The following is a 23,290-nucleotide window of genomic DNA, read 5'->3' as shown; positions in this document are numbered from 1 at the left end:
CAGGCCGCAGAAGCGAAGGAAATCTTTCCACATTGGCTTCGGTGCTTTAAGGCCTACCTGGCTGCGTCGACTACCTCCACTGTTACTGAAGAGCAGAAACACAGTCTCCTACACGCACGGGTGAGCCACCGCATTTCTACTCAACGCGACAGTACCGACTCATACATCGAAGCCATCTCAATACTCGACCGCCTGTACGTGCGGCCTGTAAATGAAGTTTACGCGCGGCATATTTTTACTACCCGCCACAAGCGCCCTGCAGAGTCGCTCGAGGACTATCTGCGCGACCTAAAAGCTCTTGCACGGGAATGTAACTTTCACGCTGTAACTGCCTCCCAGCATATGGAACTCGCTGTCCGTAATGTGTATGTTGCAGGGGTCCGGTCCAATTACGCGCGCCAGCGTCTCCTTGAAAAAGGGGCCCAGAACCTGGAGGACACAATAACGCTAGCAACCTCGCTGGAGGTCACTTTCCAAAGTTTGAACTCGTTCCCAGCCAACCACGTGACCCCATCGTGGACCCCCGACCAGAGACTGCCCCAGGCCTGCGCCGTGCGGCCGCCCGCCCACCTTGGAGTGCAATTGTTCTATTTTTGCGGTCAGCCCCGACACCCACGGCAGCACAGTCCGGCCCACAACGCGACCTGCAGCAGCTGCGGGCGGAAAGGACACTTTGCGAAGGTATGCCTGTCTAAAACTAAACCCTTAAACTCTACCGCTATCCAGAACAATCGTCCCTCCAACTCGCAGGCCCGCAGACCACGCAATATTGCAGCGTTTCTGCCGACTCCGCCTCCGCATGACATGTGCGACTCATGCGGGCCACCATTTTGGCAAGTCTCCCCCACGCGGCCGGCCATGTGCGAGTCATGGGGGCCGCCACCTTGGGCGCCATCTTCCTCGCCGCCCACCACGTGCAATCCACACGGGTGGCTATCTTGGACGCCATCTTCCTCACCGCCCGCCACGTGCGATCAACGGGGGCCGCCATCTTGGCCATCACCCGATATGCATATTGACAACTACGACCTCCGCGGAGAGTCATCACGGGGCCGCTCCAGCACCGCTGATCAAGCCACCGACTACCCGCAACTCAACGCAGTCACTTTGGACCAGTCACGGCCAAAACACCTCAAAAGCTCAATGATGTCCGTTCAGGTCTACGGATACAAGGTCTTCGACTCCGGGAGCACCGAGAGCTTCATTCATCCAGACCTGGTCAGACTCTGTTCGCTCCCTATCTTTCCAGCACGGCAAACTATCTCCCTCGCCTCGGGGTCGCACTCGGTCCAGATACAAGGGCGCACCATTGCGACATTAATGATACAGGGCGCCAACTACTCCAACTTCCAGTGTATGTACTCCCAGACCTCTGCGCCCTCTCGTACTCGGGCTCGATTTTCAATGTAATCTCAGAAGCCTAACACTCAGCTTCGGCGGACTCCTGCCCCCCCCCTCACGATATGCAGCTTAGCGACTCTAAAAATTGATCCCCTCCACTCTTCGTTAACCTCACCGCTAACTGCAAATCCGTAGCCACTCGCAGCAGGCTGTATAGCCTGCAGGACAGGGTATTTATTAGAGCCAAAGTCCAGCAGCTCTTAAGTGAGGGAGTCATAGAGGCCAGTAATAGCCCCTGGAGAGTTCAGGTGGTGGTCGTCAAGACCGGGGAAAGGTTCTGGATGGTGATTGATTACAGCCAGACCATTAACTGGTTCACGCAGCTCAATGCGTACACCCTCCCCCGGATTGCAGACATGGTCAACCAGATCGTCCAGTACCGCATCTTCTCCACGGTGGATCTGAAATCTGCATACCACCAGCTCCCAATCCGTCCAGAGGACCGCCACTACACGGCGTTCGAGGCAGACGGCCGCCTCTTCCATTTCCTCCGGGTCCCCTTTGGCGTCATGAATGGGATCTCGGAGTTCCAATGAGCGATGGACCGAATGGTGGACCAGTACGGGTTGCGGGACACGTTTCCGTACTTGGATAACGTCACTATCTGCGGCCATGACCAGCAGGACCACGACCCCAATCTCCACCGATTTCTCCAAACCATCCAAAAACTCAACCTCACATACAATAAGGAGAAATGTGTTTTCCGCACAACCAGACTAGCCATCCTCGGTTACGTCGTGGAAAACGGGGTCCTGGGGCCTGACACGGACCGTATGTGCCCCCTCTTACAACTCCCTCTCCCTCACTGTTCTAGGGCCCTCAAAAGGTGCCTGGGATTTTTCTCTTATTGCGCCCAGTGGGTCCCCCATTATGCGGACAAAGCCCGCCCACTATTTAAGACCACAGTCTTCCCACTGTCAGCCGAGGCCCGCCAGGCCTTCAACTGCATTAAGGAGGACATCGCCAAAGCTGTCATGAGGGCGGTGGATGAATCCGTCCCCTTTCAGGTGGAGAGCGACGCCTCAGAGGTCTGAACCACTCTGAGCCAGGCAGGTAGGCCAGTAGCGTTCTTCTCCCGAACCCTCTCTGCTTTGGAACTTCGACACTACTCAGCCGAAAAACAAGCTCAAGTCATTGTGGAAACCGTACGGCACTGGAGGCACTACCTCGCAGGTAGGAGGTTTACCCTCATCACCGACCAGAGATCGGTTGCCTTCATGTTCGACAACTCACAACGGGGCAAAATTAAAAACGATAAAATCGTGAGGTGAAGAATTGAACTCTCCACCTATAATTATGATATCATATACTAGGGCAGCACGGTGGCCTAGTGGTTAGCACAACCGCCTCACGCCGCTGAGGTCCCAGGTTCGATCCCGGCTCTGGGTCACTGTCCGTGTGGAGTTTGCACATTCTCCCCGTGTCTGCGTGGGTTTCGCCCCCACAACCCAAAAATGTGCAGAGTAGGTGGATTGGCCACGCTAAATTGCCCCTTAATTGGAAAAAATAATTGGGTACACTAAATTTTTTTTAAAAATAAAAAAAAATGATATCATATACTGTCCGGGGAAGCTCAACGAGCCCCCAGATGCCCTGTCCCGCGCGCAAGACGACCGATTACAGGCTATCCACAATGACCTCTGCCACCCGGGGGTCACCCGTCTCGCCCACTACATCAAGGCCCGCAATCTGCCTTTCTCCACCGAGGAGGTAAAAGTTGTTACCAGGAATTGCCCGATCTGCGTGGAGCGCAAACTATAGACCAGATATAGATTTCTATAGACTTCTATAGACCAGATAAGGCCTACCTGGTAAAGGCTTCCCGACCCTTTGAACGACTGATCATCGATTTCAAAGGGCCCCTCTCCTCGACCAACCATAATGTGTAATTCCTCAACATCAAAGACGAATTCTCCCGCTTCCCGTTTGCTATCCCGTGCCCCGATATGACCTCCCATACAGTCATCATAGCCCTGCACAGTGTCTTCACTCTGTTCGGTTTCCCAAACTATGTCGACAGCGACAAGGGTTCATCATTCATGAGTGACGAGCTGCGTTAGTACCTGCTCGACAAGGGCATCGCCTCGAGCAGGACTATCAGCTATAACCCCAGGGGGAACGGGCAGGTGGAGAGGGAGAAAGCAATGGTCTGGAAGACAGTCCTACTGACCCTACGGTTCAGGAATCTCCCGACCTCCCACTGGCAGGAGGTCCTCCCCGATGCGCTCCATGCAATTAGGTCCCTCCTGTGTACGGCCACTAATCAGACTCCTTGTAGCGCTAACAATTATACTCAAAGCCGAGAGACTAGTACAATAGAGGCTTTATTGTTGTACGATGCTGTCCCTCCATCTGCAACTGTAGACTAAAGGTCTGAGTGACTCACATGCATATTTATACACAATCTCCCTGTGGGCGGAGCTAGCCGGCAGGGGCTTGCCGGAGGAACCTGTATTACAGGTACAGGCATACATCCCCCTACTGCAAGTACGCATAACTACAGTGGTTATATCACCACACTCCTCATGAGCGATTATTTGTTGTCCCTACCACGGGGGCCTCACTTCCATCTTGGTTGAGGACACCGGGCCCGGTTCTCCTCCGGACGCACGTCCGGACACATAAAACAGACCCGCTGGTTGAGAGGGTACTACTACTACACTCAAACCCCCACTACGCCTTTATTGAACACCCCGACGGCCGGCAGGACACAATTTCCCTCCGGGACCTGGCGCCTGCAGGATCCACCACCACCACCACCACCGCCGAGGTACCCCTCACACTACACCCCATCCGACCCCCCACACCCTGTGCCCCCACGCCTACAGGTTTCCTGCGCCCCCTTTCGCCTGTCGCACCGGTCAGGAACAAAGCTCTGAACGAACCACCCTCGGAGTCCACCCTCAGATTCACACTGGACATCAGCACACAGCCATCCGAAGCGGCTGTAACCCCGGTGCTACGCCGATCCCAGCGGACGATTCCGGCACCGGAACAACTCAATCTGTAGACCCATCACCCCTGCCAGACTTGATTTTTTTTAACAGGGAGTGAATGTGGTGAATGTATAATATGTATAATTCACACTGTGCATCACTGTGTCCCTGTGGGCTCCATCTGTGAGCCGTTGCGCGGCTCTGCCCACAGGGGGAGATGAGGAGCATGTACAGGGCTCCACCCTTGGCTCCGCCCATGGCTCCTCCCACTGCCGGAAGTATAATGTGCTGCGGTCTTGTGAGCCTGACCTCAGCTCTTCTGATCGCAGGCAGGCTCAGTTGTAAGTCGATTAAAGCCACAGTTTACTTCTACTCGTGTCTTGAGTGAATTGATGGTCGCATCACCGCGTTCACCTGTTCACTCGATGGAGAACTTTCGCTCGCTCCTTCTTTCAGTGGCTTTCTTCTGGGTCTTTGACATCCCCCACTTTCCTTATGCCTTCCTGCACCAGCGTGTTCAAAAACTGTCGCTTAAACCTGCATTAAAATCCAAAACCCAGAGTCTCGAGCAGGAGCCACCCAATGTGTGACCTCGGCCCACATGCCGTCATTTTAATATTGATCCCATTTACTTCCTGTTGACTCTCCTACTTCCCAAATTGTATCACTTCACTGTTCTCTGCATTAAATTTACATGTCTTTCCACTTTACCAATCTGTCGATGACCTCCGGATGTCTGTTACTAACCTCCTCATTGCTTACTACATTTCTGATTTTCACAAATTCCACAAAATTAATATGATGCCTCCTGAACACGAGTCTGAGCCATTAATACGACACCTTTCATGACCCCCAAGACATTCAAAGCCTTTGACAGACAATGAACCATTTGCGAAATGCGCTCATTGCTGTGATACAGGGAAGTGAGGGGAGTGAATTTTTACACAGTAAGGCCCCACAGAAACATTTGTGATGGTGAGTAGATCATTATTTCCGTTGAAATATCGGCTGGCACAGTATGAAGAGCTCCACTGGTTCCATGCGATCTTTTTGCATCCACCTGACCTGATTTGAACATCTGATGATGCAGCACTCCCTCAGAACGGCACTGAAATGCCAGCCCAGATTATTTGCCCAGATTATTTGAGGTGAGAGGGCCACAGCTCTCGGTTACACAGATTGGTCTTGCAGTTGGTATGTGCCCAGACATTTTCCTGAAGAATGCAGTACATTCTCCTTTATTCCCTTTTGTCCTGAAGGAATCAAGAGGCCAAGATTCGGAATTTGAGAAGAGGGATATGCTGGCTACGATCACTGACCTGTTTGGTGGCGGTACAGAAACCACCTCCACGACCGTCTGCTGGGGACTTCTCCTAATGATGAAATATCCAGAAATTCAGAGTGAGAAATCATTAACTTCTCTCCTGTTGCTTTGTTGTGGTGTTGTCTGATGAAAAATCAGGAAACGTTACCTGTTGAGGTCTTTTCTACACATGATCCGGATCCGAGGCAGACTAACAGGACGCAATGAGTAGTGATAACGGATGCCTTTTCAGGATGGCCGGCAACAACCAGTGGAGTGCCACAGGGATCAGTGCTGGGATCGCAGCTGTTCATAGAACATAGAACATTACAGTGCAGTACAGGCCCTTCGGCCCATGATGTTGCACCGTCCTGTGAAACCCTTCTAAAGTCCCTCTACACTATTCCCTTATCGTCCATATGCCTATCCAATGACCATTTGAATGCGTATAGTGTTAAATATGAATGATTTGGAGGAAGCAACATGGTGTACTGTACCCAAATTTACAGATGATACAAAAATGGGAAGGAAGGCAGGAGGCCCACTCCCCACCTATTGCCGTAACTCCAACTATTGGATACTGAGGGGCATGACCCAGATCAGCATATTTAAATGAGCTGTGTGGCTGATTTAAATATGCAATCACTGGATTCTCCTGGTGCCCGTGCCTCAACGGCCACAACTGCGAGACCTCGCCAGCGTGCCATTTAACACTGGTCCACACTAACTTGGTCCAGGTATAACAGCACCTGGAGTGATCTCCCAGGTCAGTGGAGAGCCCCAGGTGATCGGGAACAGGGCAGGCTGGTACCCTGGAGCTCCCTATGGCACCTGGGAACTTTGGCACTGCCAGTCTGACACCCTGTCAGTGCCCCCTTGCACTGCCAGCGTGCCTGGGTGGCACTGGCAGTGCACTGCCCTGGCACCATGTTGGCAGTGCCAGGGTGCTTGGTTGTCATTGGGTGAGAGGGGCCTGAAAAGGTGGGGGGCAGAGGAAACGATCAGGGCAGCATTCCAAAACGCCGCCCCGATCTGCGAGGAGCCTGCCCTGCTGGTGAGCTAAAGATCGCCAGCAAGAAATTACTCAAAGTGCGGCCTCGGCGGCGACAATCTCCCAAGTCCATAAGAAATGGCGGCATGTGGCGCAGTGGTTAGCACTGGGACTGTGGTGCTGAGGACCCGGGTTCGAATCCCAGCCTTGGGTCACTGTCGTGTGGAAGTTTCACATTCTCCCCATGTCTGTGTGCGTTTCACCCCCACAACTAGGGGCAGCAGGGTAGCATGGTGGTTAGCATAAATGCTTCACAGCTCCAGGGTCCCAGGTTCGATTCCCGGCTGGGTCACTGTCTGTGTGGAGTCTGCTCGTCCTCCCCCTGTGTGCGTGGGTTTCCTCCGGGTGCTCCGGTTTCCTCCCACAGTCCAAAGATGTGCGGGTTAGGTGGATTGGCCATGCTAAATTGCCCGTAGTGTCCTAATAAAAGTAAGGTTAAGGGGGGGTTGTTGGGTTACGGGTATAGGGTGGATACGTGGGTTTGACTAGGGTGATCATGGCTCGGCACAACATTGAGGGCCGAAGGGCCTGTTCTGTGCTGTACTGTTCTATGTTCTATGTTCTAACTCAAAAGATGTGCAAGGTAGGTGGATTGGCCACGCTAAATTGCCCCTTAATTGGGAAAAAAATAATTGGATACTCTAAAAAAAAAATTTAAATGGCAAAGAGCCGGTGAATCGCAAGATGTTTCTCGATGCTGCAGCCGCCGAGAAACACTCCACTAAACGCTCCCTGAACCAGACACAGAGAATTTTTAGGAGAATCATGATTTGATTTGATTTATTGTCACATGTATTGAAGTAGAATATAAAGTATTTTTCTGCGGCCGAGGGAACGGACACAGTACGTACATAGTAGACACAAGAATAATCAACAGAGAACATTGACAGATGGTACATCAACAAAACAGTGATTGGTTACAGTGCAGAACAAGGGTCAAAACAAAGCAAAGCAAATACATGAGCAAGAGCAGCATAGGGGATCGTGAATAGTGTTCTTACAGGGAATAGATCAGTCCGAGGGGGAGTCGTTGAGGAGTCTAATAGCTGTGGGGAAGAAGCTGTTCCCATGTCTGGATCTGCGGGTCATCAGACTTCTGTACCTTCTGCCTGATGGAAGGGTCTGAAAGAAGGCAAAGCTTGGGTGGGAGGGGTCTTTGATAATGCTGTCTGCCTTCCTGAGGCAGCGGGAGGTGTATACAGAATCAATGTGGGGGTGGCAGGATCGTGTGATGCGTTGGGCTGAGTTCACCACGCTCTGCAGTTTCTTGCGACCTTGGACCGAGCAGTTGCCATACCAGGCTGTGATGCAGCCGGATAGGATGCTCCCTATCGCACATCTATAGAAGTTTGTGAGAGTCGATGCAGACATGCCAAGTTTCTTTCACGTACGGTGCTGTTCCCCCAGTTTGCGTTGGGCTTCACTGGAACGTTGTAGCAGGCCAAGGGCGAACATGTGGGCATGAGAGAACACTTTAAAATCCATCACATTTCTACCTCTCTTTAACTCCAAAGAAGAGTCATGTGGACTTGAAATGTTAACCCTGGGCTTGAATTTTGCAGTCCTGTCCGTCTGGAGACTGAAAATTCCCATCCGAGGTCATCAGATCTTTTAATAGTCCGTTAAATTGTCCGTCCTGCCCATGACGATTCCCGTGGTGAGCAGAATCGGAATATTTACCCCTCTGTTTTCCTCTCCGCAGACGCTACCAAACTCGCTGAGTTTTCCCATTTTTTTCTGAGCTTATTTCAGATTTCCAAAATCCGCAGTATCTTGTTTTTCTTTAACACAACTCACTGTTTCCTATTCTTGAGCCAATTTTTAATAATCCAATTGGGCACTGATCCTTCTATCCAATGAGCCTTAATTTAATTAACCAGCTCTTTAGTACAAAATTCGTTAAGGACACAATGACTTCTCACAGACTCAAAATAGTTCAAAAGCCACCGAGGGCTCCGAAGGGTCTGGGGGTGTTTTATTGCCAATTTAAAGATGGTAACGCTGCATTATTTTAGAGGTGCTCTCCAGCAAACCATAAAATGTATCTTTAAGTTTAGTGCTCCTGGTTAGCACTGCTGCCTACGGCGCTGAGGACCTGGGTCACTGTCTATGCGTGTTGTATTTTATATTTTCCCCGCGTCTTGACTGTGATAGAGAAATTCAAACAGCATTCATTAGGTAAGCAAAACTGAACTTTATTTCCGAATTTGAACTGACTGCTAGCAGTAAATGGCTGATACTTGGAGTCGGAAAGCAGTCAATTACAAACTGCTGAGTCCGTCCCAAGTCTGCGATATTACAGGAAAAGAAGGCGATTCTTATACATTATAGGATCAAGATAAAATGAATACAGCTTGGTCAGGAATTTGATTGAAAGTAAAACATAAGTAATAATCGTTACAATGGCGTCACCTTGCTGACCTTTAGGGGACTTGAGTTTCATATCATTATCTTGTCTTTGTTTTAAGAAAGGGAAGAATTTGTTTAGGAACAGGAAGAAATAGTTGTTCAGCTTGTTATGTATTAAGACTACTTCTAGGTTCAAGCCTTATCTAGACTCTCAGTGTCACCCAGTTCCCAGGACATGCTATCTCTGTGTATTCTGTATCTGTGTCTTAGGTTAAATTCAATTGAACCAAGAAGACTTGACTAGTTTTCCCATCATGCCATTATTTGCTTCACACAATACCACACTCCCCCCCCTTTTGTCATATCATGACAACTAGCTAAATAGGTATATCCATGATTCGTTTGAAAATGCATTTACACAAGCAGGCGAGCAATCCTATCCCTAATAGCATTAATAGAAGTAGAATAAAGGCCTTAAAGATCCAATCAAATAATCCATGACCCAACCACCCTAGCCAACCCGGCGGGTTATAGTCGTGAAATTCACTGCCAATTTCTTGAATTTGAGCAGCCTGTCTCTTAATATGGTCGGCCAGGTTAGTGATATTTTCAGAGCCATCTGGAATATAAGTACAGCACTCTTGGCCTATGATAGCGCACGTTCCTCCCTGCGAGGCTAACAGATAATCCAAAGCTAGTCGATTTTGTAATGCCACGGTCCGGACAGCCACTAGCTCAGCTGAGACCTCGGCCAGTGCCTGTCCAGTGTCCCTGGCTTCTGTTGCAGTTATGTTTGCCAGATGTTCCAATGCTGAGGCCATGTAGATCAGTTCGTTCATGCCTTGCCCGTTCCGTTTTAGAAATTGTTCTTTTTGCTCGCGAGGGGGAGTGCTTGAGGGTGGATTGGTGACCCATTTGGGATATGACATATCCCAAAAAGCAGGATCCTGTCCAATCAATGGGGAGCCACGGATATGCTTTAGTGCCGCATATGAAATAGGTTCCATTGTAGGCTGTAAAAGCATCAGCTGATGTCATCCAGGGGATGATATTGGTAGGTTGCACCTACTTTGCCCCATTAACTTTCCTTTCCCTGATTTATTAAAACATATGGAACCTTGAACATTATATGAGTGGACAGTGAGGGAGGGTGGAGTTAAGGCATGATTATAGGTAGGTTGATACGAAGCTGAACATTTAGTCATGTCATAGCCAGCACATCTCCATATTTTCATATTCCCCCTATCTCCCCTGATGCCTGTCTGATTTTGTTGTTAAATCCATTCAACTGTCTCTGCGGTATGAAAGGGGAGGGATTGGAGAGGTATTCCTTCCCTCGAATGGACGGGGATGTGGGTACAAACCCAACACTTGCTAATATTCAATTTCTTGGCGTAAAGATATGACATATGTAAATAGGTATTGGAAGGCAGGTCTCGTTTAGTTCGTTTTTTTACTACCGAGTGGCCATCAAGGCTAAGTAGTCCAGAAAGTCCAAAAATTATACTGAAGATCTTCATCCTGTGTTCTCGTCTGGGTTGGAGACTATCTTCTTGCAATCAGATAGATGTATCCAACTTGAATGTCCTTCAAGTTTGACCGAAGTTGGCGTCGTCAGTAATATGAGGAATGGTCCGCTCCAGCGTTGTCCTAGTTTCTTTCTGTCCCAGTTTTTTTACCAACACGAGGTCTCCGGGTTTGACCACTGGATATCAAGGGACGGCTGTCCCTGTCATTACTGGTAGATGTACCTGTTTTACCTGTGAGTGAAGAAACTTCAAAGAAAGTGTTAATTGATTCAAATAGTTCTGCATTTGTTCCCCCACCACATGGAGGTCTACTCCCTCTAGGGGTTTTTCATGGGCATCCCAGGGAGTCCTCATTGGCTGACCATAGACTATCTCTGCAGCTGACAGTCCGGTCCGCGAATGGGGAGTCACTTGCATGTGAAACAGTGCCAAGGGTTATACTTTTAGCCAATTTAACCCAGTTTCTTCAGTTAATTTAGATAATTTTTCTTTTAAAGTCCCGTTGGCTCTTTCCAGAATTCCTGCTGCCTGCGGGTGATACGCGCAGTGCAGTTGCTGTTTAATTACAAGGGCTTTGCACAATTCAGTATTGATCCGAGCTACAAAATGTGGTCCATTGTCTGAGCTCACCATGACTTCCGTTAACAACAACTTCACTACTGTATGTGCCGTACAATTAGTGGTGGGGAAGGCTTCAATCCATTTACTAAACACATCGATTATTACTAAACAATATTTATAACACTGTGCTTTTGGCAATTCGATAAAATCAAGCTGTATACAAGCAAAAGGATCATCTGGCAAGGGAGTGGTTCCCGGAGGGCATTTAATACCTTTACCCTTATTATGTTTCATGCAAATGATGCATCGATCCAGCCGCGTTTGCGCTGCTGTATTCAAATCTGGGTGTCACCAAGTTTTTAGGAGTAGCTGTACCACTCCCTCCTTGCCAAGATGGGTACAAGAATGCAAATAATCAACAAGTAACGGCAATAAAGAATTCGGAATACAAACTTGACCAACTGGAGTCAGCCAGAGATCTCGTGTCAAGGAGTGCGAACACCTCATTGACTTCCATAGTGTTCACTCAGAATCAGAGGCGTCCCTCTGTAAATTTTGAACTTCAGCTATCTCTGGCATGCCCTTCGTCCGTAATGCAGGTACCTGGTTTAGAGCCTGTTTAATCCCACTGGGAACAATTAAAGAGGTTGATGAAGCTGCAGTTTTAGCAGCTGAATCAGCACGGGCATTTCCTAATTGAACAGGAGTCCAACCCTTCGTGTGCGCAACGCATTTAATAACTGCCAATTGACGGGGAAGCTCAATAGCATCGAGGAGATTTTTAACCCAAAGTGCATTTTGAATGGGAGTTCCCACAGAGGTGAGAAAACCTCGCTGTTGCCAGAGGCGGCCGAAATTATGGGGTCATGCCAAAGGCATATCTAGAATCAGTGTAAACATTAGTACTTTTGTCTGTGGCTAAAATACATGCACGAGTAAGGGCGAATAGCTCGGCTTTTTGTGCAGAGACAGGGGTCTGGAAGGCTGCTGCTTCCTGCATGTCAGTGTCGGTTACCACGGCATATCCCGACTGTGGGACGCCAAATGGGGAAATGGAAGAACTGCCACCAACATAAAAAATTAGATCTGGATTATCAATAGGCCTGTCTGTTAAATCCGGGTGAGGTGCAGTAAGGAAGTGATTCCGAAGTAAACAATCGTGTGGTGCGTCCTCAAGGTTATCGGGAGGCTATTCAAGGAACACAGCAGGATTTAAGGTTGAACAATAATGAAAAGAGAGGTAGGGGTTTTGCAATAGTGAAACCTCATAGCGGCTCAATCGCGCTTGAGTCAGATGCTGGGTTTGCTGAGACGTTAGGAGAGCCACGATAGAATGTGAAGTATGCACTTGTACTGGTTGGTGAAGGGTTAGATTAGAGGCTGCCTGGACTAACAACTGGACAGCAGTAAGAATTTGGGTGAAAAGGTCTGTCATACATAGGTCGTGTGCTGGGGCGATAGCCAGGGCGTTTTTCGAAGTAATAAAAGATAGCTTTGCTGAATCAGGTAGTTCAAACTTAAGAGGAGCATTTTGAAAGGAGTACGGAGTTAATTCTTTAGTATGTACAGTAACATTCGGAATCCATTGTCTGCAAAAGTTCACTAATCCTAAAAAGGCTCGCACCTACTGGGCGATGTAGGAAATGGGGTCTGCAATATAGGAGTATTGCGTTCTTGAGTAAGCGAGCGATCAGTAGCACTAATTAGGACACCCAAAAATTTGACTTGTCGTTGGCCTTTATGAACTTTAGCGGGCGGGATCACATATCCCCATGAATGGAGACGGATGAGCAGGTAAACGGTGTCACGCTGGTTAGCGATGAAATCAGGGCTGGCAAGGAGTAAGTCATCAACATATTGAATGATGGTAGAGCCACCAGGAGGTGCTAATGTCGCTAATTGGGAGTGCAATGCCTGTGAGAAAAGGATTGGAGAATGAATGAAACCGTGTGGAAGTCGAGTCCAAGTGTATTGCATCCCCTTAAATGTAAAGGCAAACAAATACTGTGATTCAGGGGCGAGGGGTATCGCAAAAAAGGCATGTTGCAAATCAACAAGGGTAAAAATAGTCGATTCCGGTGGGACATTGCTAAGGATTATCGCTGGATTTGGGACAATAGGATGTAAGGGTTCAACTATCTGATTAATAAGCCGGAGGTCTTGGACTAAACGCTATTCGGATGGTCTTCCTATCTTAGGAACTGGAAGAATCGGGGTGTTACAGGGCGATTAGCACGGTATCAAAATCCCCTGTTGAAGGAACGATTGAATCATGACCGAGACTCCTTTTTCAGCCTCGGGCCGCAAAGGGTACTGTGAAATAGAGGGTAAGGGCATATCAGGTTTGACTCTAATAACAACAGAAGGGACATTAGTGAGACCAACTTCGTGTTTGGAGGCTGCCCATAAATCCTCCTCGTCTTCCGTATCTCTTGAATAGGGGAACATCGGCATGCCAGAGCAACTGGGAGGATCCTCCTTTCCTATAATCTGATTGGCCAGTCCTACTTTTGGGCTAACAGGACGTTTGTTATTGCCAGATTGCTCTTTATCATTTTGACTGTTTTCCATACCAAAGCTCACATTACAATTTTAAAGTCTTCCAATCTTTCGCTTTACCGTTCACACACTCATTAATATCTCTTTTGCGGGCGTTATCTCTCCAACTCATTGTGATTGTTCGTTGCGTTAAGTGGACTGTTTTTTTCCACTGTAAAATTAAACAATTTGAAACCGGCATTTTTTTTTCCAGATTGCTTTTTTTTCTGCATCAATGTTATTGTCAAAGTTCCAAGATCCCTGTGTAACCTAGTGGCCAGATATCGTTACCTAATTTATTGTTTAAAGCAGCGCTGCAGCCAATCTTCGAATATTACATTCTTGAGAAGGGGTTTCTAAACACATGAAAAATAGAGGGGAATTGCCGCTAGTTTTATCTAAAGTTTGTCCCATAATGTCAGTAAAATGTGCCCCAGGCAAAAAAAAAACGCTCAAACAAAATTTCTGGTACCAAATCAAATTGGAGGGTCCTTGACCCCAAAAAATTACCGACAGGGTCCCTGACCCGAAAAAATTACTGAGAGGGTCCCTGACCCCAAAACTTAATCAAAGGGTCCCTGACCCAAATTTATTGACAGCCTGTATAAATCTGATGCGGATGAAAAACGAGATCAACAAGGTCCCTGATCTGCGGCTAATTACACAAAAAAAATGTACTCACAGTCAAATTTAGATTCGAGAACCGTCACCTGTTTAGTTACTTCCGTCAGGGATGAAGGGTCGCAGCACAGATCCGAGAGAGAGAGAGACCAAGGTCAATCTTACCTTGTGCCGGCGTCTGTCTCTTTACTCCGGTCGTGGCCTTGATCACTTTTTCTCAGTCCCTCATGGAAGCTCACTTTAGGATATTGGATTTTTTCTCGCAGCGCCAAATGTTGTATTTTATATTTTCCCCGCGTCTTGACTGTGATAGAGAAATTCAAACAGCATTCATTAGGTAAGCAAAACTGAACTTTATTTCCGAATTTGAACTGACTGCTAGCAGTAAATGGCTGATACTTGGAGTCGGAAAGCAGTCAATTACAAACTGCTGAGTCCGTCCCAAGTCTGCGATATTACAGGAAAAGAAGGCGATTCTTATACATTATAGGATCAAGATAACATGAATACAGCTTGGTCAGGAATTTGATTGAAAGTAAAACATAAGTAATAATCGTTACAATGGCGTCACCTTGCTGACCTTTAGGGGACTTGAGTTTCATATCATTATCTTGTCTTTGTTTTAAGAAAGGGAAGAATTTGTTTAGGAACAGGAAGAAATAGTTGTTCAGCTTGTTATGTATTAAGACTACTTCTAGGTTCAAGCCTTATCTAGACTCTCAGTGTCACCCAGTTCCCAGGACATGCTATCTCTGTGTATTCTGTATCTGTGTCTTAGGTTAAATTCAATTGTACCAAGAAGACTTGACTAGTTTTCCCATCATGCCATTATTTGCTTCACACAATACCACATGCGGAGTTTGCACATTCTCCCCATGTCTGCATGAGTCTCACCCCCACAACACAAAGATGTGCAAGTTAAGTGGACTGGCCGCACTAAATTGCCCCTTAATTAAGAAAAAAATAATTGGGCTCTCTAAATTTCTTTTTTTTTAAATAATTTTTATTCAAATTTTCACAAAATATCAATAACAGAAAATACTAAGAACAGAAAGAACAAAAGGAACACCCCCCCCCCCCCCCCCCGTATATATAAAAGAGAAGAGTTAAATTAACGCCCGTCATTAACAAAGAACAAATATACACGTCCCTTCAACCCAAACCACAGAGACGACCCCCTGTCCCGTCGAAGACAAGGGCGCAAAACCACGTGGAACAAGCTGAGTGCCCTTAGAAATACAAGCATGTGGTGTACATTACTTCTTACGAATGAGACTGGTGTGGTGTCCAATATTCTTGAACTTCTGCTGCCACATGATATAACACACCCACAATGTTGTAACAGATTAATCGTCAAGGTTTCTTCCTGTGAACTGGATAGAATTTTACGGCCTTTGAAAGGTGGTGGTTTATTAAAGGCTTTCATTTTTAATTCATTTTTCAGTTTGCTTGTGCTGTGATTCTAGACAAAGAGGAAAGTAATGACAGAACCAAGACAAAAAGGGGACACTTTTTTGTACCACGTGCACCAGAACAGTAATGTAGGATTGGTGTTAATTTCATTTGACTCATGTATTGAATAGCTAACAGGAACCTCTGAAAATATTCAGAAGGGGCAGCACGGTGTCGCAATGGCTTAGTGCTGCTGCCTCATGCCGTCTAGGTGCCAGGTTCAATCCTGGCTCTGGGTCACTGCCCGGGTGGAGTATGCACATTCTCCCCGTGTTTGCGTGGGTTTTGCCCCCAGAACCCAAAGGTGTGGAGGCTAGGTGGATTGGCCACGCTAAATTGTCCCTTAATTGAAAAAAAATGAATTGGGTACTCTAAATTCACAAAAGAAAATCCGAATGTCAATATATTGCAATACCAATTCATTTTTGGTATATCCACATCACACAGTTTAAATGTCTGTACAATTGCCCAACATAGTTTTTCCATACATTATGGGAAATTTTGTTGATAAATTAATGCATTCAGATTAATTAGTACATCGATGGACTGAGATAGGAATCACACCCAGGTCACCATTACTGCCCCCTCCCCCCTATCCACCATTAAATTTAGAGGAAGTTGTGAAAAACTGAAGATGAAAATCTGTTCTATTATTAGTGGCATTCCAATTAGTAACCATCTTATTATATGTTTTAAATTAATTTCCCTCACGTTTCCCGGCTCTGGGTCACTGTCCGTGTGGAGTTTGCACATTCTCCCCGTGTCTGCGTGGGTTTCGCCCCCACAACCCAAAAATGTGCAGAGTAGGTGGATTGGCCACGCTAAATTGCCCCTTAATTGGAAAAAAATAATTGGCTAATCTAATTTTTTTTTAAAAAGGTCCACGTTGAAAATAAACTGGAAAGACCACTAGAATGTAACGGTGATATGTCTGGCACAGGTTCCACCTGTTTTCATCAGAATGCATTAATTTTCATCTGTCTCAGCTTTGCAGCAAAGTGCAGCAGTATATTGCATGCTCGGTTTCATAGAATTTGCAATGCAGAAGGAGGCCATTCAGCCCATTAAATCTGAGCAGCTCTTGGAAAGACCACCCCATTTAAGGTTTAAGGTCTTGCATGTTTCTTTCCGGTTAGAATGAACCAACTATTCCCCTGCTGTTTTCCTTTCCTTGGCGACAATGCCTTATGAATATTTGTCATGATGAAAGCAATTTTGAACTATTAGGTGACAGTCCGATTGACACACATGTTTTTTTCTATTTCGGTAATTCCTTTATTTTAGTTATACTTTTTAACTTGCACCAAGAATGCGGTTCACCTGCTTCTGTTTCTTCCTTCTGTTCTTCTATAAACGAAACATACAAGATTAATTGACCGAATACATTGCAACCGCTGCATCTCCGAAGATACTATACGTGTTGCCTTCATCTTCTGATGCATTGTTTCATGTTGTTATGATTTCCGGCAAAGTTCTATGAAGGTTTGTGACAACTTGTCAAAATCATTATTTGCGCTCTGTGCTGCCCATTGCGGGAGGGAAAATCACAGAGTGCAACTTGACGGAGTACAGCTTTGGCAGCTGACTAAACAAAGGGATTTGGTGCAGCGAGGGAGGAATTTGTCCTCCCTGGTGCTTCATTGAACATGGAGTACTGGGTAAACAGAAGAAATTGTTTCTGAACCTTTCTTTCTAAATTTGGCTGTTCAAAAACAAAAACACTCAAGAAGCTGGTTCAATAATTGTTTTCCTTCTTACTGGGGACACAGATCAGAATAGTTGATCATGATAACATGATTTCAATGACAACCACCAACCCCCCCCCCCCCCCCCCCCCCCCCCCCGCACTACACCCCGGGCTGCTGCTGTTGCTGGCCTTTTTCCTACCGTTCTGCCAGGAAATCCAGGAATGATTGGCACCTCCTGGGGTTGTTGGGTTACGGGTATAGGGTGGATACGTGGGTTTGAGTAGGGTGATCATTGCTCGGCACAACATCGAGGGCCGAAGGGCCTGTTCTGTGCTGTACTGTTCTAAATTCTAAATTCTAAAGGCCAGAATGCCGGCCTCTTTCTCCTCCTGCACTCCCGGCTCCTCTGCAACCCCAAATATTGCGAGCCCCCAGCCCGGATTGACCCTGGATCCTACCACCCTCAACACCGTCCTTGCTACGCCCTTCCAAAATTCACCCAGCACTGGGCATGCCCAGAACATATGGGCATGGTTTGCTGGGCTCCCTGAGCACCTAACACCTGTCCTCGCTCCCAAAAAATCGGCACATCCTTGTCCCGGTCATGTGAGCCCTATGCAGCACCTTAAACTGTAAGAGGCTAAGCCTCGCACAAGAAGAGGAGGAGTTCACCCTTCCTAGAGCGTCCGCCCACGTCCCCTCCTCAATCTCCTCACCCAGATCCTCCTCCCATTTACCCTTCAGCTCCTCCACCGAGGCCTCGTCTACCTCCTGCATCACCTGGTACACTTCCGAGATCCTCCCCTCTCCAACCCACACCCCAGAGAGCACCCTGTCCCGTACCCCACGCGGCGGCAACAGAGGGAATTCCGCCACCTGCCGCCTGACAAACGCCCTTACCTGCATGTACCTAAACGTGTTCCCCGGGGGGAGTCCGAACTTCCCTTCCAGCTCACCCAGGCTCGCAAGTTTCCCATCTACAACAGGTCTCTCACCCTCCTAACACTTGCCCTATGCCAACTCAGGAACCCGCCATCAATTCTCCACGGGACAAACAGGTGGTTCCCCCGTATCGGGGACCCCATCGAGGCCCCCACCTCCCCCCTGTGCTATCTCCAATGCCCCCAAATTTTGAGGGTAGCCGCCACCACCGGGCTTGTGGTATATCTCGTTGGTGGGAGCGGCAGCGGTGCCGTTCCCAGCACCTCCAGGCTCGTGCCCACACAGGACGCCATCTCCATCCTCTTCCATGCTGCCCCTTCCCCGTCCATTACCCACTTACGCACCATCGCTGCGTTGGCAGCCCAATAATACCCACAGAGGTTGGGCAGCGCCAGCCCCCCCCATCCCTGCCCCGCTCCAAGAACGCCCTTCTCACCCTCGGGGTCTCGTGCACCCACACAAACCCCGTAATGCTCCTGTTAACCCTCCTGAAAAAGGCTTTCGGGATAAGGATGGGGAACGGGAACAGAAACCTCGGGAGCACCGTCATCTTGACTGATTGCACCCTACCCGCCAGCGACAGCGACAACATATCCCATCTCTTAAACGCCTCCTCCATTTGCTCTACCAGCCTTGTGAGGTTGAGCTTGTGCAGGGCCCCCCAGCTCCTGGCTACCTGGACCCCCAGATACCTAAAGCTCCTCTCCACCCTTTTTAGTGGGAGCCTACCAATCCCCCCCTCCTGGTCCCCCGGGTACACAACAAAAAGCTCGCTCTTCCCCAAGTTGAGCTTGTACCTTGAGAAATCCCCAAATTCCCTGAGAATCCTCATCACCTCCGGCATTCCCCCCACCGGATCCGCCACATATAACAATAAGTCATCCGCATAGAGTGACACTCGGTGCTCCACCCCAACCCCGCACCAGCCCCCTTCAGTTCCTCGACTCCCTCAGCGCCATGGCCAGGTGTTCGATTGCCAACGCAAAAAGCAGGGGGGACAAGGGACACCCCTGCCTTGTCCCTCGGTATAAACGAAAGTTCTCCGACCTCCTCCTATTCGTGGCCACGCTCGCCATTGAGGCCTCATATAACAGCCTCACCCACCTGACAAACCCCTCCCCAAACCAGAACCTTTCCAGCACCTCCCACAAGTACCCCCACTCAACCCTATCAAAGGCCTTCTCCGCCTCCAACTCCACCACTATCTCCGCCTCCCCTGCTACCGCCGGCATCACTATAACGTTCAAGAGCCTCCGTATGTTAGTGTTCAGCTGTCTCTCCTTCACGAACCCTGTCTGATCCTCGTGGATAACCTGCGGCACACAGTCCTCTATCCTTGTGGCTAAAACCTTCGCCAACAGCTTGGCGTCTACATTTAAAAGTGAGATCGGCCTGTATGACCCACACTGCAGGAGATCCTTGTCCCGCTTAAGGATCAAGGAAATCAGTGCCCGAGGCATCGTCGGAGGCAGAGCACCCCCCCTTCCCTTGCCTCGTTGAAGGTCCTAACCAAAAGGGGGCCCAACAGGTCTGCATACATCTTATAGAATTCGACCAGGAACCCATCCGGCCCCGGCGCCTTCCACGACGGCATTCTCCCTATCCCTTTGACCAGCTCCTCCAGCTCAACCGGCGCCCCCAGTCCCTCCACTTGTCCCTCCTCCACCCTCGGGAATCTCAGCCGGTCCAAGAAGCGCCCCATCCGCCCCTCCTCCGCTGGGGGTTCGGACCGGTACAGTTCCTCATAAAAGTCCCTGAAGACCCCATTAATACCTACCCGCCTTCGCACCACATTTCCTCCCCTATCCTTAACTCCACCAATCTCCCTGGCCACATCCCGCTTACGGAGCTGATGCGCCAGCATCCTGCTCGCCTTCTCCCCATATTCATACACCGCTCCCTGTGCCTTCACCACTGAGATTCCGCCTTTCTGGTGGTCAGCAGGTCGAACTCGGCCTGGAGGCTACGCCGCTCCCTCAGCAATCCCTCCTCCGGAGCCTCCGCGTATCTCCTGTCCACCCTCACCATCTCCCCCACCAGTCTCTCCCTCTCTCTCTGCTCTCTCCTCTCCCTATGGGCTCGAATGGAGATCAACTCCCCCCTAACCACCTCCTTCAACACCTCCCAGTCCGTCGCCACTCGGGCCTCCCCATTACATTGGCCTCCAGGTACTTTTCGATACATCCTCGAACCCGCCCGCCCACCTCCTCATCCGCCAGCAGCCCCACCTCCAAGCGCTAAAGCGCCAAAGTGGGCGCTGGTCTCTCTCCTCCCCCAGCTCAAGGTCCACCCAGTGCGGGGCATGGTCCGAAATGGCTATCGCCGAATATTCACCATCCTCCACCCTCAGAATCCGCGCCCTACTCATTATGAAAAAATCAATCCGGGAATAGGCCTTATGCACATGGGAGAAGTATGAAAATTCCCTGGCCCTCGGCCTCGCAAACCTCCATGGATCCACCCCTCCATCTGGTCCATAAACCCCCTCAACCCCTTAGCCGCCGCTGGCCTCCTACCCGTCCTAGATCTGGATCGATCCAGTGACGGGTCCAGCATCGTGTTGAAATCCCCCCCCATTATCAGGCCCCCCGCCTCCAAATCTGGAATCCGGCCCAACATGCGCCGCATAAAACCCGCATCATCCCAGTTTGGGGCGTATACGTTGACCAGAACCACCCGCACCCCCTGCAGCTTGCCGCTCACCATCACATACCTCCCTCCACTGTCCGCCACCACATTTGACACCTCAAACGACACCAGGATCGCCACCCCTGATTTTTTGCATCCAGCCCCGAATGAAACACTTGGCCTATCCACCCCTCCCTCAATCTAACCTGGTCCGCCACCTTCAGGTGCGTCTCCTGAAGCATGGCCACATCCGCCTTCAGCCCCTTCAGGTGCGCAAACACGCGAGCCCGTTTAACTGGCCCATTCAGTCCCCTCATATTCCAGGTGATCAGCCGGATCGGGGGGCAACCTGCCCCCCTCCCCCGCCGACTAGCCATTACCCTTCCTCAGTCCGCCACGTGCCCGCGGCCCCCGCTCAGCCTGTTCCCCACGGCGGCAAACCTCCACCCTGACCCCAAAAAAACAAAGCAAAAAAGGCAGAACAGCAAAAGAAATCATCAAATAGAACCAATAGAAGCGAAAGGATACCAAGGAGGATACAGCCTCCGGCTCTATACACCATTCCCCAGCCCCAGTCCTCAGTTCAAGTCCAGCTTCTCTGCCTGGACGAAAGCCCAGGCCTCCACCGGAGAGTCAAAAGTAGAGCTTGCGGTCTTTATAAGTGACCCAGAGGCGTGCCGGCTGCAACAGGCCAAACTTGACCCCCTTCTTGTGGAGCACTGCCTTCGTCCGATTAAAGCCAGCCCTTCTCTTTGCCACCTCCATACTCCAGTCTTGGTAGATCTTAATCTCCCTATTCTCCCACTTACTACTCCTCTCCTTCTTCGCCCATCTCAGCACACACTCGCGGTTGACGAAACGGTGAAAATGGACCAGCACCGCCTGAGGCGGCTCGTTTGGCTTGGGTTTCCTCAGCAACACCCGATGGGCACCCTCCAGCTCCAAGGGTTCCTGGAACGACCCCGCGCCCATTAGCGAGTTCAGCATCATAGTCACAAAGGCCTCCAAATCCGAACCTTCCAGCCCCTCTGGGAGGCCTAGAATCCGCAGGTTCTTCCGACGGGCCCGGTTCTCCATCTCCTCCATCCTCGCTGACCAGTTCTTATGGAGCGCCTCATGCAACTCCACCTTCACTGCCAGGCCCAGGATTTCGTCCTCGTTCTCCGAGGCCTTTTGTCGAAGTCTGGGCCGTCTGGGTCGCCATGAGCTTGTCCAGGGAGGACTTAAGCGGTTCCAGGATCTCTGCCTTCAGCTCCCTGAAGGAGCGCTGAAGCAGCTCCTGCTGCTCCCTCGCCCACTGCTGCCACGCTGCTGATTCCCCGCCTGCCGCCATCTTGCTTCTCCTGCCTCGCACCTTTCTCTGCTCCAAAGCCGATTTTTTGACCGCTCCGCTCCTGGTCCAGGCCATCTACCAGCGGAGAATCGTAGAGGAAGTGTTCCCACTCGGAGAAAAGTCCAACCAGCACCGCTACAGGCCCTTAAAAGAGCCCAAAACACCGAAAATAGCGGGAGCTACCGAACGTGCGGCTTAGCTCCACATCACCGCAACCGGAAGTCTTCAGGCTCTCTAAATTTCTAATTGATAAAAAGTTTAGTGCTCAATGGGCAACGCTACATCAGTCGTTTGTTATGCATGATTGGTTTTTGGGTCTTTTGAAGTTCGTGGAAGCTGAATATTGAACAGGAAATATAACAAAGAAGAAACAACAATTCAGCACAGGAACAGGCTCTCCAAGCCTGTACCGGTCGAGATACCAATTTTTGCCAAAACTCTCAGCACTTCCTTGTGCCGTATCCCTCTATACCCATCCTATCTATGTGTTTGTCAAGATGCCTTTTGAACACCGTTAATGTATCTGCTTCCACAACCTCCCCTGCCAACGCATTCCATGAACTCACCACCCTCTGTGTAAAAATACCTGCCTCGCACATCTCCTCTAAACTTTGCCTATGGAAATTAAACCTATGCCCACTGGTGACTGACCTCTCCACCCTGGTAAAGAGTGCCTGCCCACTTCCATGCCCCTCAAAATCTTGTAGATTTCAGGTCACCCTCAACCTCCGTCTTTCTAATGAAAACAGTCTGAGTCTATTCAGCATCTCCACATAGCTAATACCCTCCAGACCAGGCAACATCCTGGTAAACCTCCACTGCACCCTCTCCAAAGCCTCCACATTCTTCTGGTAGTATTGCAACCAGAATTGCGCGCAATATTCCAAGTGCGGCCTTACCAAGTTTCTATCCAACTGTCGCATAACTTGCTAGTTTTTATAGTCGATGACCTGTCCAA

At 49.3% G+C, this 23,290-nt stretch overlaps 1 protein-coding gene across 1 annotated transcript in view; it reads left to right on the top strand.

Annotated features, from left to right (window-relative positions):
• Positions 1-23,290, top strand: part of LOC119975814 (cytochrome P450 2K1-like) — a 100,367-nt gene that overhangs the window by 60,594 nt on the left and 16,483 nt on the right. The window contains exon 6 of the mRNA XM_038815687.1: positions 5,597-5,738. Within this exon, the coding sequence (XP_038671615.1) occupies positions 5,597-5,738 (142 nt within the window). The remainder of the gene's footprint in view (positions 1-5,596; positions 5,739-23,290) is intronic.

This window comes from Scyliorhinus canicula, chromosome 13 (assembly GCF_902713615.1).
Source record: "Scyliorhinus canicula chromosome 13, sScyCan1.1, whole genome shotgun sequence".
Classification (NCBI taxonomy): domain Eukaryota; kingdom Metazoa; phylum Chordata; class Chondrichthyes; order Carcharhiniformes; family Scyliorhinidae; genus Scyliorhinus; species Scyliorhinus canicula.
Note: the sequence above shows the minus strand (reverse complement) of the source record. Positions and strands in the feature narration are given on the sequence as shown.